Source organism: Oncorhynchus nerka, linkage group LG10 (assembly GCF_034236695.1).
Source record: "Oncorhynchus nerka isolate Pitt River linkage group LG10, Oner_Uvic_2.0, whole genome shotgun sequence".
NCBI classification, from domain to species: domain Eukaryota; kingdom Metazoa; phylum Chordata; class Actinopteri; order Salmoniformes; family Salmonidae; genus Oncorhynchus; species Oncorhynchus nerka.
In genome coordinates, this window is record NC_088405.1 from 82,170,951 (window position 1) to 82,188,093 (window position 17,143).

At 41.4% G+C, this 17,143-nt stretch overlaps 1 protein-coding gene across 3 annotated transcripts in view; it reads right to left on the bottom strand.

Annotated features, from left to right (window-relative positions):
- The window catches only part of rasa4 (RAS p21 protein activator 4), a 71,431-nt gene that overhangs the window by 52,138 nt on the left and 2,150 nt on the right, over nucleotides 1–17,143 (bottom strand). For 2 of the 3 annotated variants that reach the window (XM_029671552.2, XM_065023803.1), the window contains exons 2-3: nucleotides 4,937–4,993; nucleotides 2,430–2,543 (exon numbers count right to left, since the gene is read on the bottom strand). In XM_029671552.2, coding sequence (XP_029527412.1) covers nucleotides 2,430–2,543; nucleotides 4,937–4,993 — 171 coding nt within the window. The remainder of the gene's footprint in view (nucleotides 1–2,429; nucleotides 2,544–4,936; nucleotides 4,994–17,143) is intronic. The other variant, XM_029671553.2, reaches the window with a different exon arrangement.

The following is a 17,143-nucleotide window of genomic DNA, read 5'->3' on the forward strand; positions in this document are numbered from 1 at the left end:
GTGTGTAGATTGATGAGGGGAATTTTTTTTTTTTTTAATCCATTTTAGAATCGGGCTGTAACGTAACAAAATGTGGAAAAGGGGAAGGGGTCTGAATACTTTCCGAATACACTGCATGTTTCCACGTAGCAGATATGACATGGACACCTACTCATTCAAGGGGTTCCCTTAATTTTTACTATTTTCTACATTGTAGAATAATAGTGAAGACATCAAAACTATGAAATAACACGTAGTAACCAAAAACATCTTATTTTAGATACTTCAAAGTAGCCACCCTTTGCCTTGACAGCTTTGCACAATCTTGGCATTCTCTCAACCAGCTTCATGAGGAATGTTTTTCCAACGGTCTTCAAGGAGTTCCCACATATGCTGAGCACTTGTTGGCTGCTTTCCTTCACTCTGCGGTCCAAGTCATCCCAAAACATCTCAATTCGGTTGAGGTCGGATGATTGTGGAGGCCAGGTCATCTGATGCTGCACTCCATCATCACTCTTCTTCTTGGTCATATAGCCCTTACACAGCCTTGAGGTGTGTTAGGTCTTAGTCCCACTAATCCCAAACCAGATGGGATGGCGTATTGCTGCAGAATGTTATGGTAGCCATGCTGGTTAAGTGTGCATTGAATTCTAAATAAATCACTGACAGTGTCACCAGCAAAGCACCCCCACACCATAACACCTCCTCCATGCGTCACGTGGGAACCATACATGCGGAGATAATCATTCACCTATTATGGGTCTCACAAAGACATGGCGGTTGGAACCAAACATCAAATTTGTACTCAGGCCAAAGGACAGATTTCCACCGGTCTAATGTCCATTGCTTATGTTTCTTGGACCAAGCAAGTCTCTTCTTCTTATTGGTGTCCTTTTGTAGTGGTTTCTTTGCAGCAATTCAACCATGAACGCTTGACTCACAAAGTCTCCTCTTAACAGTTGATGCTGAGATGGGTCTGTTACTTTAACTCTGAAGCATTTATTTGGGCTACAATTTCTGAGGTTGGTAATTAACTAACTTATCTGCAGCAGCGGTAACACGATCTTCCATTCCTGTGGCGGTCCTCATGGGAGCCAGTTTTATTCATAGCGCTAGATGGTTTTTGTAACTGCACTTGAAGAAACTTCAAATTTTCCGGATTGATTGACGCTCATGTCTTAAAGTAATGGACTGTTGTTTCTCTTTGTTTATTTGAGCTGTTCTTTCCATATTAAGGACTTGTTTCTTTTACCAAATAGGGCTATATTCTGTATACCACCGCTACCTTGTCACAACAAGTTATTGGCTCAAACATTAAGGAAAGTAATTCCACAAATTAACTTCTAACAAGGCACACCTGTTCACCGTAATGCATTCCAGGTGACTACCTCATGAAGCTGGTTGAGAGAATGCCAAGAATGTGCAAAGCTGTCATCACGGCAAAGGGTGGCTACTTTGAAGAATCTCAAATATATTTAGATTTGTTTAACACCGTTTTGGTTACCACATGATTCCATGTGTTATTTTATAGTTTTGATGTCTTCACTATTATTCTACAATGTAGAAAAGAGTAAAAAATAAAGAAATCGTAGAATGAGTAGGTGTTTCTAAACTTTTGACTGGTACTGTACCTCCTTGAAAAAAGCAGAAGACAACTTCTTCGTAACTTATTCTTTAACCTTTTGGACTCATACCTGTATACTGGTTGAAACTGGCAGATTTTGACACTGATAAGCGCCTAAATTGGAACGGAGTGGCTTTACAATAACATTTCATAAAACAAAGTCAGAGTTCAAGCACTGCGCTTCACAGTTCTGCATGGGTTTTGATTGACAGCCGTTCTGAAATTCAGCACCGCACACGACAAGTTGCCGCCCCCATCTCTCCTGCTAATTGGGCAACTTTATGCAAATGTTTTGTTGTCTGAGTGAGGGAAATGCTGTAAATTAAGAGGACTCAATGTATTTTGCAAGATCAAATGTCATACAAGCAAGCCAAATACCCAAGCACAATATTTTTAGATTAACAAACGTGGCAATAAGTATAGTAAAAATCAACAGCGTAATGTTTATGTTCAGTATTGTGTCAGGTGAACTGTTGTGTCCTCAACCTGTCTAATAATGTTCCCATAATCTCAAAACTGTTTTTCAATTTCCACCATGCTTATGCTTTTCATATTTCCTCTGTAAGAAACATTTAAATGTAGTCCTATCCATATAGACCAATTCCCATGAGTGTAAAGGGTTCATGTACTGTAGTGTTTTGAAATTAGTATTTAAAAAAAGGACTTAAATATATTTGAATAGGGTCCATAATGGATATAAATAATATCAAAATTAAAATACAGTACGGCATAGGACTTGAAAGGATGGTTTACTATTGCTGTAGTAAAAACCTTGTGTGGCAATGATATAAAAGTTGACTTTGAGAAGATACAACCTCCTCATTACCTCAGTGAGTCCTCATCCAGCACATGGAAGGAGATGGTATGGAAGGACGGGGGCAGGTGAACGTTATACTCCTCCCCCCAGAAGGGAGAGAGCGTCTTCCATATCGTAGCCGTCCTGGGAGAGATAGATAAGGTCATACTATTATCAACATTGAAAGGCATATTGAGATAAGGTCATAAGACAACACCATAAAGGCATATTAATAACGTGATGCAGGCATAAATACACAATAATCTATACTAGTCCCCGTATTGATCTGGTAGCACATCTGAGTCATTCAGGAGCCCTGAATTTAAGTAACGATGTGTTTTCCAATGACAGAGATTTATCTTAGTTTGCGTCATTGACCAAACACAATAAACCTTGATTGTTTGTTGCTAATAGGTATCCATCAAGTAATTTGACTGTCATATATTCTGCTGGCTAGCCAAGGATTTATATTCCTGCTAAATGTCTTAAACAACAGGACCATCCAACATTAAGAATGGCTGAGGTATTCATTTATTTCCAAAGGAAAAGGCATTACATAAATCTTTAAAATAACTTTCCCGCGTTTCCAGATATCTATAACATATGACCCAGTAATGAATTACACTGAGTGAAATAGTTTTCCTTCCAAATTCCCAAAAAAATTGAATTAAGAATGTTAAAATCAGCTTTTCTGTTTTGGAATGGTGTGGGTATATACACCGGTCATTGACATGTTCTATGAGGAAAGAGAAAGCATTTTTTTATGATCCTTCCTTAACATGATTCTTCCTTAACCCATAGGAAGTCCCACCCAGTTGACCACTCCAAAATGGTGAAAGTGCTCAATGGTGCTGCCCATATTTAAACAGGCTTTTGCTGTGAGGATGCAGAGTCAGAGTATTTATTTTGGTATTGTCCGTATGTAGCTGATTTTTGGTCACAGGTCCAGGAGTGGCTGAAGAATTGCAACATTTTCCTAGAACTAATGCTGCAGATAGCAATACTGGGTGATTTGAAAATCCATAGTCAATCAATTAATACTATAATAATTATTTTAGCTAAAAAAAATGTATTTTTAATTTACAATCTGTAGAAGCTATGAGAATAGAAAGGTTCAGTACTTTGTGAAGCATCCCAGCACAGTTGAAAAATACATGTCAAATAGAAATTCAATATGGATGGTGTTGAGAGATAGATGAGAGGGGTTGAATGGAGATGAAGGGTGGGACTAACAACAAGATAACCAATGTAAAACATACAGGATCTGTAAAATGTATATAGGTTCAGAACTTTTGTGAAATAGCACAGTTACAAATTGAAATCAAAATGGATGGACATCAGAAAAAGAGGAAGGACTAAAAACAAACCAAATATAACTATTGTAAAATAGATTGAGTCTGTAAAATGTGTATAAGATGTATAAACTGAAGGTAGAAGCCTAGTGTTATTGTTTAATAGTTTACTCCAATTGGCGGATGGGTGGTAGGTAGGGTTTGTGGGGAATAATAAAAGTTATATAAAAAATATTAAAAAAGAGTGTGTATATCTATATAGGTATGTGCATGTATATGGATACATATATTTACCCCCAAAATATATATGGGGGATTGGAAATGATGCAGACAATTACATTGATGGAAGCTACAATCATTCCGCAATATTAAGCTGTTCCACCCCTTAAATTTAAATAAATAAATAAAACAGGCCTCAAATCCTACCCATAGAGAATGATCTTCTGCAATTCATTCTGCAAATCCTAGTATAGGACAAGTCAAAAACATTTGGGTTTGAGTAAACGAAAAAGTAAAAAAATATGTTTTTTAAAGTGTGATTTTGACAAGACATTTACTTAACTCTCCTAAGTAATTTCCCCATTACCCCTCCACCTCCCACTGAATCTCACTATGGAGACAGGCAGGCTCAAATTCCACAATTAAGGATTTACTAGCGAGAGAGCATACAGCCATTGACTTCAGCTTTTTGCAGTCAGCCCCATTCAGCGAGCCAGACGAGAGGTCAAACAGTTAAACATTAACAAGCAAAGCTGGCCTTTTCTTACTTTACTGTTCAGTCTACAGCAGATTGTCAGGCTGAGGCAACCAACTGACTTAACCAGCAGATTGCTCATAACAACAAACGCTTGGTTAAAGATAATGGCCATATTGTCCTAATCCTTTTGGATAACACGGTCCTAAATTAAAGGCATTTCTATTCTATGCAGACAAACCTCAGCTAAAAAAGATTTTAGTCCATCACAATCGACAAACAAGACATTGTAATTCTAGATATAATTCGTGGATTAAAACACACTCTTGGCTTTCATCAAAACACACCCAGGTGGATCTAAATACAAAGCTTTAGCCAGCTGAGATGTGTCAAACTAATTGAAAGTAAGCGGTGCGCTATGGAAATGATCTAATTAATCAAAAGCGGTAAAAATGTATGATAATCGCCTTAGCGCAAACAAAGCAGGGCGGCAGAGAGGATCTTCAGCCGGCTTAATAGGTCTGCCAGAGACAGGACACACAAACACATACCTAATGATGGCCTCATTGTCAATCCTCACGATGCAATATGGATCACTGCTTCCAGTTCTGCAATGGAAATCAGAGGGCATAAACACATTCACTGATGAAACTCGGAGAAGATGACAGTTACACGGTAAGGCATAACTACATAAAGACTTCATAAAACATTATCACTGTACCAAAACGCATTCATAAGCAGTAATAATGCTTATACCAACAACCGCATGTTGAAATTTCATAGCCTGTGTCAGTAATGTCACTTATAATGCGGACATAATATATGAATGCTTATGTACTGATATGTTTGTTAGTAGTAATGAATGTAGAATGCCATCCTTATGTAGGTACCCTTCAAATAAAAAGTGTTGCCCAAATGTCCATAAACACTCAATGGTCTACCCGAGGCAGAGGTTACATATAACTTTATAAATGTTTAATTCTAACAAAAATAAAAAAAAACATTGCAGATGGATGGATAAGCCTAATTGTACTGATGCTAAGCTCTACAACCACAAGGTGTGAGGAAATATTAAAACAAAGGATTGAGCCAGCATAGAAACATTTAACATGCTTTTTTGTGTGTGTGTGTGTGTGTGTGTGTGTGCACGCGCGCTTGTGTGTTCACGTGCATTTCCTTTGGTGTGAGTCAAAGCCCACGGCGAAAGGGCACCAGATGCGCAAACAGCCTCTCTAGTCTAGCCTTTGCAGCTTCCCAGTTCAAAAGAGCCATCCCGGGTACCGGCAGACATCACAACCGGTGATGCTGCTGGCCTTTAAAGCCTCAGGCTGCGTCCCAAATCAAATAAAAAAATCTAATCAAAGTTTATTGGTCACGTACACAGTTTAGCAGATGTTATAGTAGCTACAACGAAATGTTTGTGTTACTAGATCCTAACAGTGTAGTAAAAAATGTCAAACAAAATAATTATTAAATAATTGCAGCAAGACATCAAAAGTTAGGACAAAGTCAAGAATCCAAAAACACCATCAGTATTCTAAATGCAATCTATGCGAATATACAGCGCCTTCAGAAAGAATTCACACCCCTTGACAGTACATGCAGTCACTACAAAGATACAGGCGTCCTTCTTAACTCATTTGCCAGAGAGGAACAAAACCGCTAAGAGATTTTACCATGAGGCCAATGGTGACTTTAAAAAAGTTACAGAGTTAATGTCTGCGATATTGTTGATCCTTCCTCAGGAGAAAACTATTGTAGTTACTCTAAAATACTAACCAAATGAAAGTGAAAAGGAAGCCTGCACAAAATATAAATGTTTCAAAACATGCATCCTGTTTGAATTAAGGCACTAAAGTAAACCCGCAAAAAATGTGGCAAAGAAATTTATACTTTATGTCCTGAATACAAAGCATTGTTTGGGGCAAATCCAAAACACATCACTGAGTACCACGCTTCATATTCTCAAGCATGGTGGTGGATACATCACGTTATGTGAATGCTTGTCATCGGCAAGGACTTGGGAGTTTTTTGGGGGGATAAAAGGAAACGGAATAGAGACAAGCACAGGCAAAATCCTAGAGGAAAACCTGTTTCAGTCTGATTTCCAATTAACACAGACACAAATTCACCTTTCAGCAGGACAATTACCTAAAACAAGGCCAAATATACACTGGAGTTGCTTACCAAGATGACATTAAATGTTCCCGAGTGGCCTAGTTACAGTTTTGACCTAAAAATCGTCTTGAAAAATCTATGGCAAGACTTGCAAATGACTGTCTAGCAATGATCAACAACCAACTCGAAGAATAATGTGCAAATATTGTACAATCCATGTGTGCAAAGTGCTTAAGAGACTTACCCAGAAAGACTCCCAGCTGTAATCACTGCCAAATTTGACTCTAACATGTATTGGCTCAGGGGGTTGAATACTTATGTACAGTTGAAACTCAGGTTTCACAATTCCTGACATTTAATCCTAGTGAAAATTCCCTGTCTTAGGTCAGTTAGGATCAACACTTTATTTTAAGAATGTGAAATGTCAGAATAATAGTAGAAATAATTTTTATTTCAGCATTTATTTATTTCATCACATTCCCAGTGGGTAAATAGTTTACATACACTCAATAAGTATTTGGTAGCATTGCCTTTCAAATTGTTTAACTTGGGCCAAATGTTTTGAGTAGCATTCCACAGGCTTCCCACAATAAGTTGGGTGAATTTTGGCCCATTCCTCCAGACAGAGCTGGTGTAACTGAGTCAGGTTTGTATGATTCCTTGCTCGCACACGCTTTTTCAGTTCTGCCCGCACATTTTCTATGTGACTGAGGTCAGGGCTTTGTGATGGCCACTCATACCTTGTCTTTGCTGTCCTTAAGCCATTTTGCCACAACGTTGGAAGTATGCTTGGGGTCATTGCCCATTTGATAGACCCATTTGCGACCAAGCATTTAAAAAATGACTGCACAAAACAAATAAACACTGAGCCATATTGTATGCTACATTTTTGGGGGGGAAATCACATTCCTTGCTTTTCAGATCTAGATTCAGAGTGTGTGGTTTGAGAAGGCATCTTCTGAAGCCAGACTCTATTGCAAAGTTATCGGCTCTCTACAGCTCAGCTCACCACTAGCAGCCGGGCCAAGCCAGTTTGTGGGTATCAGTGGGTGCTTCCCAATAACATAAGTGTACAGCTGTATGATACATGCCGAAAAAGTAGTTTACTACTTCCCACAAATCGAAAAGTATTGGATTGGTGGAAGGCGAGGCATGTTCTAGTGGGAGTTTATCATATTTCTAATATCAGTAATTTCCCTTCAGTGAATCAGTGAAGGGAAATGAACAAGTACACATTCTTGGAGGAAGGAGAGATATCCCTCCTTCCTCCAATATTCTGGACATAGCCTTTGTTTCTCTGTGAGTCAGATCAGATCCTTCTCATTTTGCCAAGGAAGGAAAACTCAGTCAGTCTTCTAAGAGCCTATGTTATCTAAGGGGTCGTGGCTGGATAGAAAATGTGCAAGTCCCAAATATAGAGCACTCTAGTCAAAAGTAATGCACGGTATAGAAAATAGGGTGCCATTTTGAAACAAAACCAGTGTGTGTATTTCTAATATGGTAGATGACCTGATTAAAATGTTTGGACTAGTACGCATGCCAAACAGTGTCAACAAGAGGCTGTAGAGCCAGGGTGGGCATTGTTTTAGATGGTTTTTTTATTTCACCTTTATTTAACCAGGTAGGCTAGTTGAGAACAAGTTCTCATTTACAACTGCGACCTGGCCAAGATAAAGCATAGCAGTGTGAACAGACAACAGAGTTACACATGGAGTAAACAATTAACAAGTCAACAACACAGTAGAAAAAAAGGAGTCTATACATTGTGTGCAAAAGGCATGAGGTAGGCGAATAATTACGATTTAGCAGATTAACACTGGAGTGAAAAATTATCAGATGGTCATGTGCAGAGATACTGGTGTGCAAAAGAGCAGAAAAGTAAATAAATAAAAATAGTATGGGGATGAGGTAGGTAAATTGGTTGGGCTATTTACAGATGGACTATGTACAGCTGCAGCAACCGGTTAGCTGCTCAGATAGCAGATGTTTAAAGTTGGTGAGGGAGATAAGTCTCCAACTTCAACGATTTTTGCAATTTGTTCCAGTCACAGGCAGCAGAGAACTGGAAGGAAAGGCGGCCAAATGAGGTGTTGGCTTTAGGGATGATCAGTGAGATACACCTGCTGGAGCGCGTGCTACGGGTGGGTGTTGCCATCATGACCAGTGAACTGAGATAAGGCGGAGCTTTACCTAGCATGGACTTGTAGATGACCTGGAGCCAGTGGGTCTGGCGATGAATATGTAGCGAGGGCCAGCCGACTAGAGCATACAGGTCGAAGTGGTGGATGGTATAAGGTGCTTTAGAGACAAAGCGGATGGCACTGTGATAAACTGCATCTAGTTTGCTGAGTAGAGTATTGGAAGCTATTTTCTAGATGACATCGCCGAAGTCGAGGATCGGTAGGATAGTCAGTTTTACTAGGGTAAGTTTGGCGGTGTGAGTGAAGGAGGCTTTGTTGCGAAATAGAAAGCCGATTCTAGATTTGATTTTGGATTGGAGATGTTTGATATGAGTCTGGAAGGAGAGTTTACAGTCTAGCCAGACACCTAGGTACTTATAGATGTCCACATATTCTAGGTCGGAACCGTCCAGGGTGGTGATGCTAGTCGGGCGTGCGGGTGCAGGCAGCGAACGGTTGAAAAGCATGTGTGTTGTATGGCATTGAAGCTCGTTTGGAGGTTAGATAGCAGTGTCCAAGGAAGGGCCAGAAGTATACAGAATGGTGTCGTCTGCGTAGGGGTGGATCAGGGAATCGCCCACAGCAAGAGCAACATCATTGATATATACAGAGAAAAGAGTCGGCCCGAGAATTGAACCCTGTGGCACCCCCATAGAGACTGCCAGAGGACCAAACAACATGCCCTCCGATTTGACACACTGAACTCGGTCTGCAAAGTAGTTGGTGAACCAGGCAAGGCAGTCATTAGAAAAACAGAAGCTACCGAGTCTGCCGATAAGAATATGGTGATTGACAGAGTCGAAAGCCTTGGCCAGGTCGATGAAGACGGCTGCACAGTACTGTCTTTTATCGATGGCGGTTATGATATCGTTTAGTACCTTGAGCGTGGTTGAGGTGCACCCGTGACCGGCTCGGAAACCAGATTGAACAGCGGAGATGGTACGGTGGGATTCGAGATGGTCAGTGATCGGTTTGTTGACTTGGCTTTCGAAGACCTTAGATAGGCAGGGCAGGATGGATATAGGTCTGTAACAGTTTTGGTCCAGGGAGTCTCCCCCTTTGAAGAGGGGGATGACTGCGGCAGCTTTCCAGTCCTTGGGGATCTCAGACGATATGAAAGAGAGGTTGAACTGGATTTGGGTAAAGGAGAAGCTGGGGAGGCGGAGGTGTATTTGGAGGGCCAGTTGGTCAGGATAACGTCTATGAGGGTGCTCTTGTGGAGCTGTTGGCCGTGGTTGGAGTAGCCAGGAGGAAGGCATGGCCATCCTTTGAGAAATGCTTGTTGAAGTTTTCGATTATCATGGATTTATCGGTGGTGGCCGTGTTACCTAGCCTCAGAGGTGGTGCTCTTGTTCTCCATGGACTTTACAGTGTCCCAGAACTTTTGGGAGTTTGTCCTACAGGATGCAAATTTCTCCTTGAAAAAGCTGGCCTTTGCTTTCCTGACTGACTGTGTGTATTGGTTCCTGACTTCCCTGAACAGTTGCATATCGCAGGGACTATTCGATGCTATTGCAGTCCGCCACAGAATGTTTTTGTGCTGGTCGAGGGCAGTCAGGTCTGGAGTGAACCACGGGCTATATCTGATCTTAGTTCTGCATTTTTTGAACGGAGCATGCTTATCGAAGATGGTGAGGAAGTTACTTTTAAAGAATGACCAGGCATCCTCAACTGACGGGATGAGGTCAATGAGGTCAATATCCTTCCAGGATACCCGGTCGATTAGAAAGGCCTGCTCGCAGAAGTGTTTTGGGGTGCGTTTGACAGTGATTAGGGGTGGTCGTTTGACTGCGGACCCATAGCGGATACAGACAATGAGGCAGTGATTGCTGAGATCCTGATTGAAGACAGCGGAGGTGTATTTGGAGGGCCAGTTGGTCAGCATAACGTCTATGAGGGTGCCAGTAGCAGGCGGCAACAGTGAGATTTATTTCTGGAGAGATTCATTTTTAAAATGAGAAGCTTGAACTGTTTGGGCATAGACCTGGAAAGTATGACAGAACTTTGCAGGCTAACTCCTCCCCATTTGGCAGTTCTATCTTGACGGAAAATGTTATAGTTGGGTATGGAAATCTCAGAATTTTTGATGGCCTTCCTAAGCCAGGATTCAGACACAGCAATGACATCAGGGTTGGCAGAGTGTGCTAAAGCAGTGAGTAAAACATACTTAGGGAGGAGGCTTCTGATGTTGACATGCATGGAACCAAGGCTTTTTGGATCCCAGAAGTCAACAAATGAGGGTGCCTGGGGACATGCAGGGCCTGGGTTTACCTCCACATCACCCGCGGAACAGAGGAGGAGTAGGATGAGGGTGCGGCTAAAGGCTATCAAAACTGGTCACCTAGAGCGTTGGGGACAAAGAATAAAAGGAGCAGATTTCTGGGCATGGTAGAATATATTCAGGGCATAATGCGCAGACAGGGGTATGGTGGGGTGCTGGTACAGCGGAGGTAAGCCCAGGCACTGGACATGCTGGTTGTAATGGGTGAGGTCACCGCATGTGTGGGAGGTGGAACAAAGGAGGTATCAGAGGTATGAAGAGTGGAAATAGGGGCTCCATTGTAAACTAAAACAATAACTAACCTGAACAGTATACAAGGCATATTGACATTTGAGAGAGACATACAGTGAGGCATAAAGTAATCGCAGGTGTTGATTGGGAGAGCTAGCTAAAACAACAGGTGAGACAACAACAGCTAATCAGCTAACACAACAACAGCAGGTAAAATGGCGATGACTAGGCAGAGAGGGTCGGATTAACTACACACAGAACCTGAGTTCGCGGCTGGGGCCGACAGATAAAAAAATGTAGAAACAGAATGGAGTACCGTGATTAATGGACAGTCCAGCAGGCATCAGCTATGTAGCCAAGTGATCATAGTGTCCACAGGGCAGCAGTAGATGGAACAGGGGAGCCGCCACTACGCTAGCGACACAGAGTTTAAAGTTAGTAGCCCTGGGCTAGTAGGAGCATCTGCTCCGACGGAGGCCGGATGAAGGCACAGCGGATGGAGTATTCGTCGGCAGACCAGTCGTGGTGGTGCGGCGGGCGCTGTGTCGACAGAGAATCCAAGCCAGATGGCGAAAGAGGTATTGTGGAATTTAGTTTGCTAGCCGGGAGATGTGCCTGGCTCACGGCTAACTGGTGCTAGCTTCGTGGCAGTGGAGTTAGCCACTATATCCAATCGGTAGCAGCGGTGCCAAGGTCCAGAGTTTACAGCAAGGATCCGGTGGGGTTTTGGGCTCTAGCCGTGTATGAGTGGGGTTCGGGTGAACAGCTGAGTAGGCCGGGAGGTGGGCCTCAGGGATAGCGTCGGTACTGGGTGCCACGGTGAGTGCAAGCTGTAAGCTTGCGCAAGCTAGCTAGCTGCAAGCTTGCGCAAGCTAGCTAGCTGCAAGCTAGCTGTGAAGAGCAGAAGTAGTGGTCCAGGGATTACAGCAGGAATCCGGCGTTGTTGTGGAGAGACAGTCCGATACTGGTAGACTAGTGAGTATTATCCAGGCAAAAACAGGGCTGGTATCTGTGCAGAAGGTAAAAGCCGCTAGCAGTAGCTAACAATGACTAAATAGCTTGTATTTAATTAGCTGGTTAGCTTCTGGAGGTTCTTGAATGTGTTCTAAAATTGAAAATAATAGCGATTCCGTATCACATTGGGTGAGGCAGGTTACCGGAAGGTATAATCGAATTAAAAATCAAAAAGAGATTGAAAATAAATTGAAATATATATACAAAAAATACAAAAGTACACAAGAGGACAAAACAAACACGTCTTCACTGCTACACCATCTTGGTATCAAGAATGTTAGGTCAGATAACACTTTGGCCAAAATGGTGAAGTGATATAAAAAGGTACTGCAAATTTCTACCAAGCCAGCCATATGACTGGAGGACAGGCTATACTCTTAAGCTATACTGAACAAAAATATAAAAACGCAACATGTAAAGTGCTGGTCCCATGTTTCAAGAGCAGAAATAAGAGCTCAGAAAATGTCCATAAGCACAAAAAGCTTATTTCTCTCAAATGTTGTGCACAAATATGTTTGCATCCCCGTTTGTGAGCATTTCTTCTTGCCCAGATATGCCACACCTGTCAGGTGGATGGGTTATCAAGAAGTTGATTAAACAGCATGATCCTTACACAGATGCACCTTGTGCTGGGGGCAATAAAAGTGCACTCTAAAATGTGCAGTTGTCACAACACAATGCCACAGATGTCTCAAGTTGAGGGAGCGTACAATTAATATGCCGACAGCTGGAATGTTGCCAGAGAATTGAATGTTAATTTCTCTACCATAAGCCACCTCCAACATTGTTTTAGAGAATTTGGCAACCGTCCAACCGGCCTCACAACCGCAGTCCACACCAGCCATGGACCTCCACATCTGGCTTCTTCACCTGAGACCAGCCACCCGGACAACTGATGAAACTGAGGAGTATTTCTATCTCTATTAAAGCCCTTTTGTGGGGAAACTCATTCTGATTGGCTGGGCCTCCTCCCCAGTGGGTGTGCACATGCCCTCTCAGGCCCACCCATGGCTGTGCCCCTGCCCAGTCATTTGAAATCCATAGATTAGGTCCTTATTAATTTATTTAATTTGATTGACTTCTTTATATGAACTGCAATGCAGTAAAAAAAAAAAATTCAACAGTTACATACAAAAATGAAAAAGTAAAATATAAAAATAAAATCGCTGAAATTGTTGCATTTATATATATATTTTTTTTTGTTCAAGGTTTCTTCCTACCGAAGGAGTTTTTCCCTTGCCATTGTCTCCTCTGTGTGCCATTTGGAAACATTAGTTTTGGCTTGCGGCCAAAAGTGTAACAAAACAATTGGACTCTCCTGCTCAGGTAAATAACGCTAATCAAATAAACTATTTTATTCTCCTGGTTTTCCATTTTGTTTTGTGCCATTTGGCTCTTGTATCACACCATCCAGAGGAAAATGGTTTATCTAAGACACCGTGACAGAACAGTTTCTCACCTTGAACAAGAGACAATCGGCGCTAAGCGCCAACGAGGCGATATAGCCTAGTCAGGGTAGAGTTTACATAAAAAATGTTTTAAAAGAGTAGATTGTTTAGTTGAGGGAATTTAATTATATGTCAGATGCAGGATTAGTGACTTGTAGTACGGCAATTAGCGGGCTGCGGCATCGTTGAGCGCTGAATACTGCTGCGGGTGATTTATTTCATCTCTCTGATGGAGCGAAGCAGTGTCGTCAAGCGAGATATTTTTGCTCAAACGCTTCCACTACGGCGCTCTCTCACCGCAGCTGCTCCAGAGCGCATGCAAATGCAAACATTTGCGGGGAAACAGTTGTACAGTAATGTGTGTTAAACACACAAAAAAGGTTATATCTACCCAAAATAACAATTTAATCAATATAATTAACTAGATAGCAATCCGCGTGGTGGTTCCTGTGCTCTTTGTTTTATTTAGTATGCAAATGTCATTATTTCACACCTTTGTCAATAAAAAAACATTCTGATTGAAGAATTCAAAGGAAGCATGAGCTTACATACAGTGATGGGGAAACTGGGGACTGTCGGAATCAGGTGTTACATTAAACATGGCTCTACTTTTGTCAGTTTAACCACGTAGGCAACGTTTAGTGTGAACCACCTGCAGTACCGTGATAGTCACTGGTGCTAAGGAAACGTTTGTTGGTTGTTGTTTTTTTACCCATGAGCCTCTTACAAATAGCTTCTTCCATTGTGAGGTTGACACTTGTGTATTTAGGGGATGTGTCTGTGGGTAAATGTGGACAAGATAGTTGCTAACAATGGTCACACACAGAAGACATTAGTCACGTACACAAAAATAGTGTGTATTGATAGGAAGAGGATCTGTGTGTTTAGATGAGAAATAGATGGGGTTCAAAGTCATTTCTTGTATCATTTGACAGACAAGCAGTGTAAATCCACTCCCCGTCTGTTTATGTAGAGTGAAGGAGTGAATATTCTCTACCTCCGTCTACTTTACTGTAGCAGCACTTAAAACCCATTGGAAAACATGCATGTCCAAAGAGAAATTCTGCCTGATCCCTCTGCCAAATACTGAAAAGTTGAAGTAAAATTAGAATGACATTTCTCATGACACACTTAGTCTAATCAAATTGGGGCATTTGAGACACAGACCTTTAAGACAGTCATGTTGTTATTCAGGTTGACCGTCTTAAAAAGGAGTTGACCTCAAATCATGTGAAAAGGGTGCAAACAAGCCGTCAACACTTTACACAATGCCCAGCCAATGAATATGTCAATAAACACATTAAATCCAGGATGTGGAGGCAGCTCTTGGTTTTCACTATCCCACACGTCGGTATGTGACAGACCAGGGTTTGACTTTTTACCCGGATCTCCAAGACTATTCGCCCTCAGAGTTAAAGCCTGGGCATTAGTTCAGGGAGCTAATGCAAGTCTCCAGGTCTCGGGGGAATGCTACTCATTCCACAAGTGTTGTTCACCAAACCACCCATGTACAGCACGGGTGTTAAAAGTGTTAAAATGGAGTCAGTGTACATACTTGACACCACAGCTGTCTAAGCAGAGCTAATGCAAGTCTCCAATCCTCTGGGAAGGTGTTAACAATAAAGTTAATTTAGTGTACATACTAGACACAGCAGCTAGTGAACCGGTGCTTACCACCAGTGAAGAAAAGGACATAATTAGCATATTAAAGTGCCATTCTGAAAGAATTCCGGTTGGCCGATTTCACAATTAATTAGTATGAAATACCAGTCTTTCCATCAACACAGCACCAGAAAGGTCACACTATAACAAAGCAAAAAATCTCCTGTGGAATACCTGGATAAATCATTCTCACATATATTTTCTCACATTCCTGCATCATGATACCAGTCTTTCCATCATAAACCTAGCCCTTTATCATGGCTCTCAGTTCAGTTACATTACACGAGACATTGGACAAAGGTCTCTTGTATGGGGGAGTTTTGTTAAGTGTCCCAACGCTAGGTCTGAACTTTAACACACATCACTTGCAGTACAGTTTTGGAAGCATAAGGACCGTATCTTTCATATCAGTGAGAATGTTTTTTTTCTAAAAACAAAAAAAGGTTCAAATTGATAATAGTGATGTACCGATGACATTTTTGGCCAATACCGATATCCAATATTTTCCTTGCAAAAAAACAAACATGATACCAATAATTAACATTTTAGCGTCCTTTTAAGCATTCTAGTACAGTTAAATAGTTAACGCACACATGGACGCAGCGGTCTAAGGCACTGCATCTCCGTGCAAGAGGCGAAACTAAAGTCCCTGGTTCGAATCCAGGCTGTATCACATCCAGCCATGATTGGAGTCCCATAGGGCGGCGCACAATTGGTCCAGCGTTGTCCAGGTTTGGCCGTCATTGTAATAAGAATTCGTTGTCAACTGACTTGCCTAGTTAAATAAAGTTCACACACACCAAAAAGTTATTTTGCTCTGCGGTTTCGTTGTTCATTGGTTCCGTCATTTCATTCTCAACCAGGATTGCTATGGAACGCCGTTTGGGTCCTTCCGTGTAAAAAAATATATACAAATAACACTATTTGACGTGTCAAATAAGCTTGTTGACCAATCAGGACCTGAATATGACTGCACGTCACATAATAATTTAACACGTTCATACATTTTTTACCTAGTTATTACACATTGATTACACTATCACTCGTATTTCATATGTTACAATGATATGTATGCTATGATGCTGGTAAAGTTGTCTCGAGCAGCTGCAGTGCTGGTCATTAAAAAAAGCTAGCTAACTCATGGATGCAAACAATGTTCTTCCTCAAAAACAGAGAACGACAATCTGTTTCAGTAGCTATAGTTAGCTAGCTAAATACAGTGGGGCAAAAAAGTATTTAGTCAGCCACCAATTGTGCAAGTTCTCCCACTTAAAAAGATGAGGCCTGTAATTTTCATCATAGGTACACTTCAACTATGACAGACAAAATGAGAAAACAAAAATCCAGAAAATCACATTGTAGGAATTTTAATGAATTTATTTGCAATTATGGTGGAATTTAATAATTCCATTATCTTGGCTTTAAATCGATTTCGCCTGAGTTGTCTCGCTGAAATTCTCTTACTCTTTCAGATGACTGCTCGATCCACACAGCAGACATTGTGGGCTAGGTTAGGAATGCGGTGTTGCCAGTGTAGCGCAAAATTTTACGTGGCGTCATATAAGTATGCACGTCAAGCTTTGACATCGGTTTTGCACATCGGCGTTAAACTAGACAGATATCGGGCTGATACCGATGTTGGCATTTGAAGCTAATATTGGCCGATTCCGATATGTTCACCGATATCATGCATCCCTAATTGATACACACCTTTATAGGGTTAGTGTTCCCACACGGCTATATCTCCATGTTACTGCGCGTTTACGTAAAATAGACGGAAGACAGAGTCGACTACCTGTGCTAATTAGCTATCTGCGTCTCCTA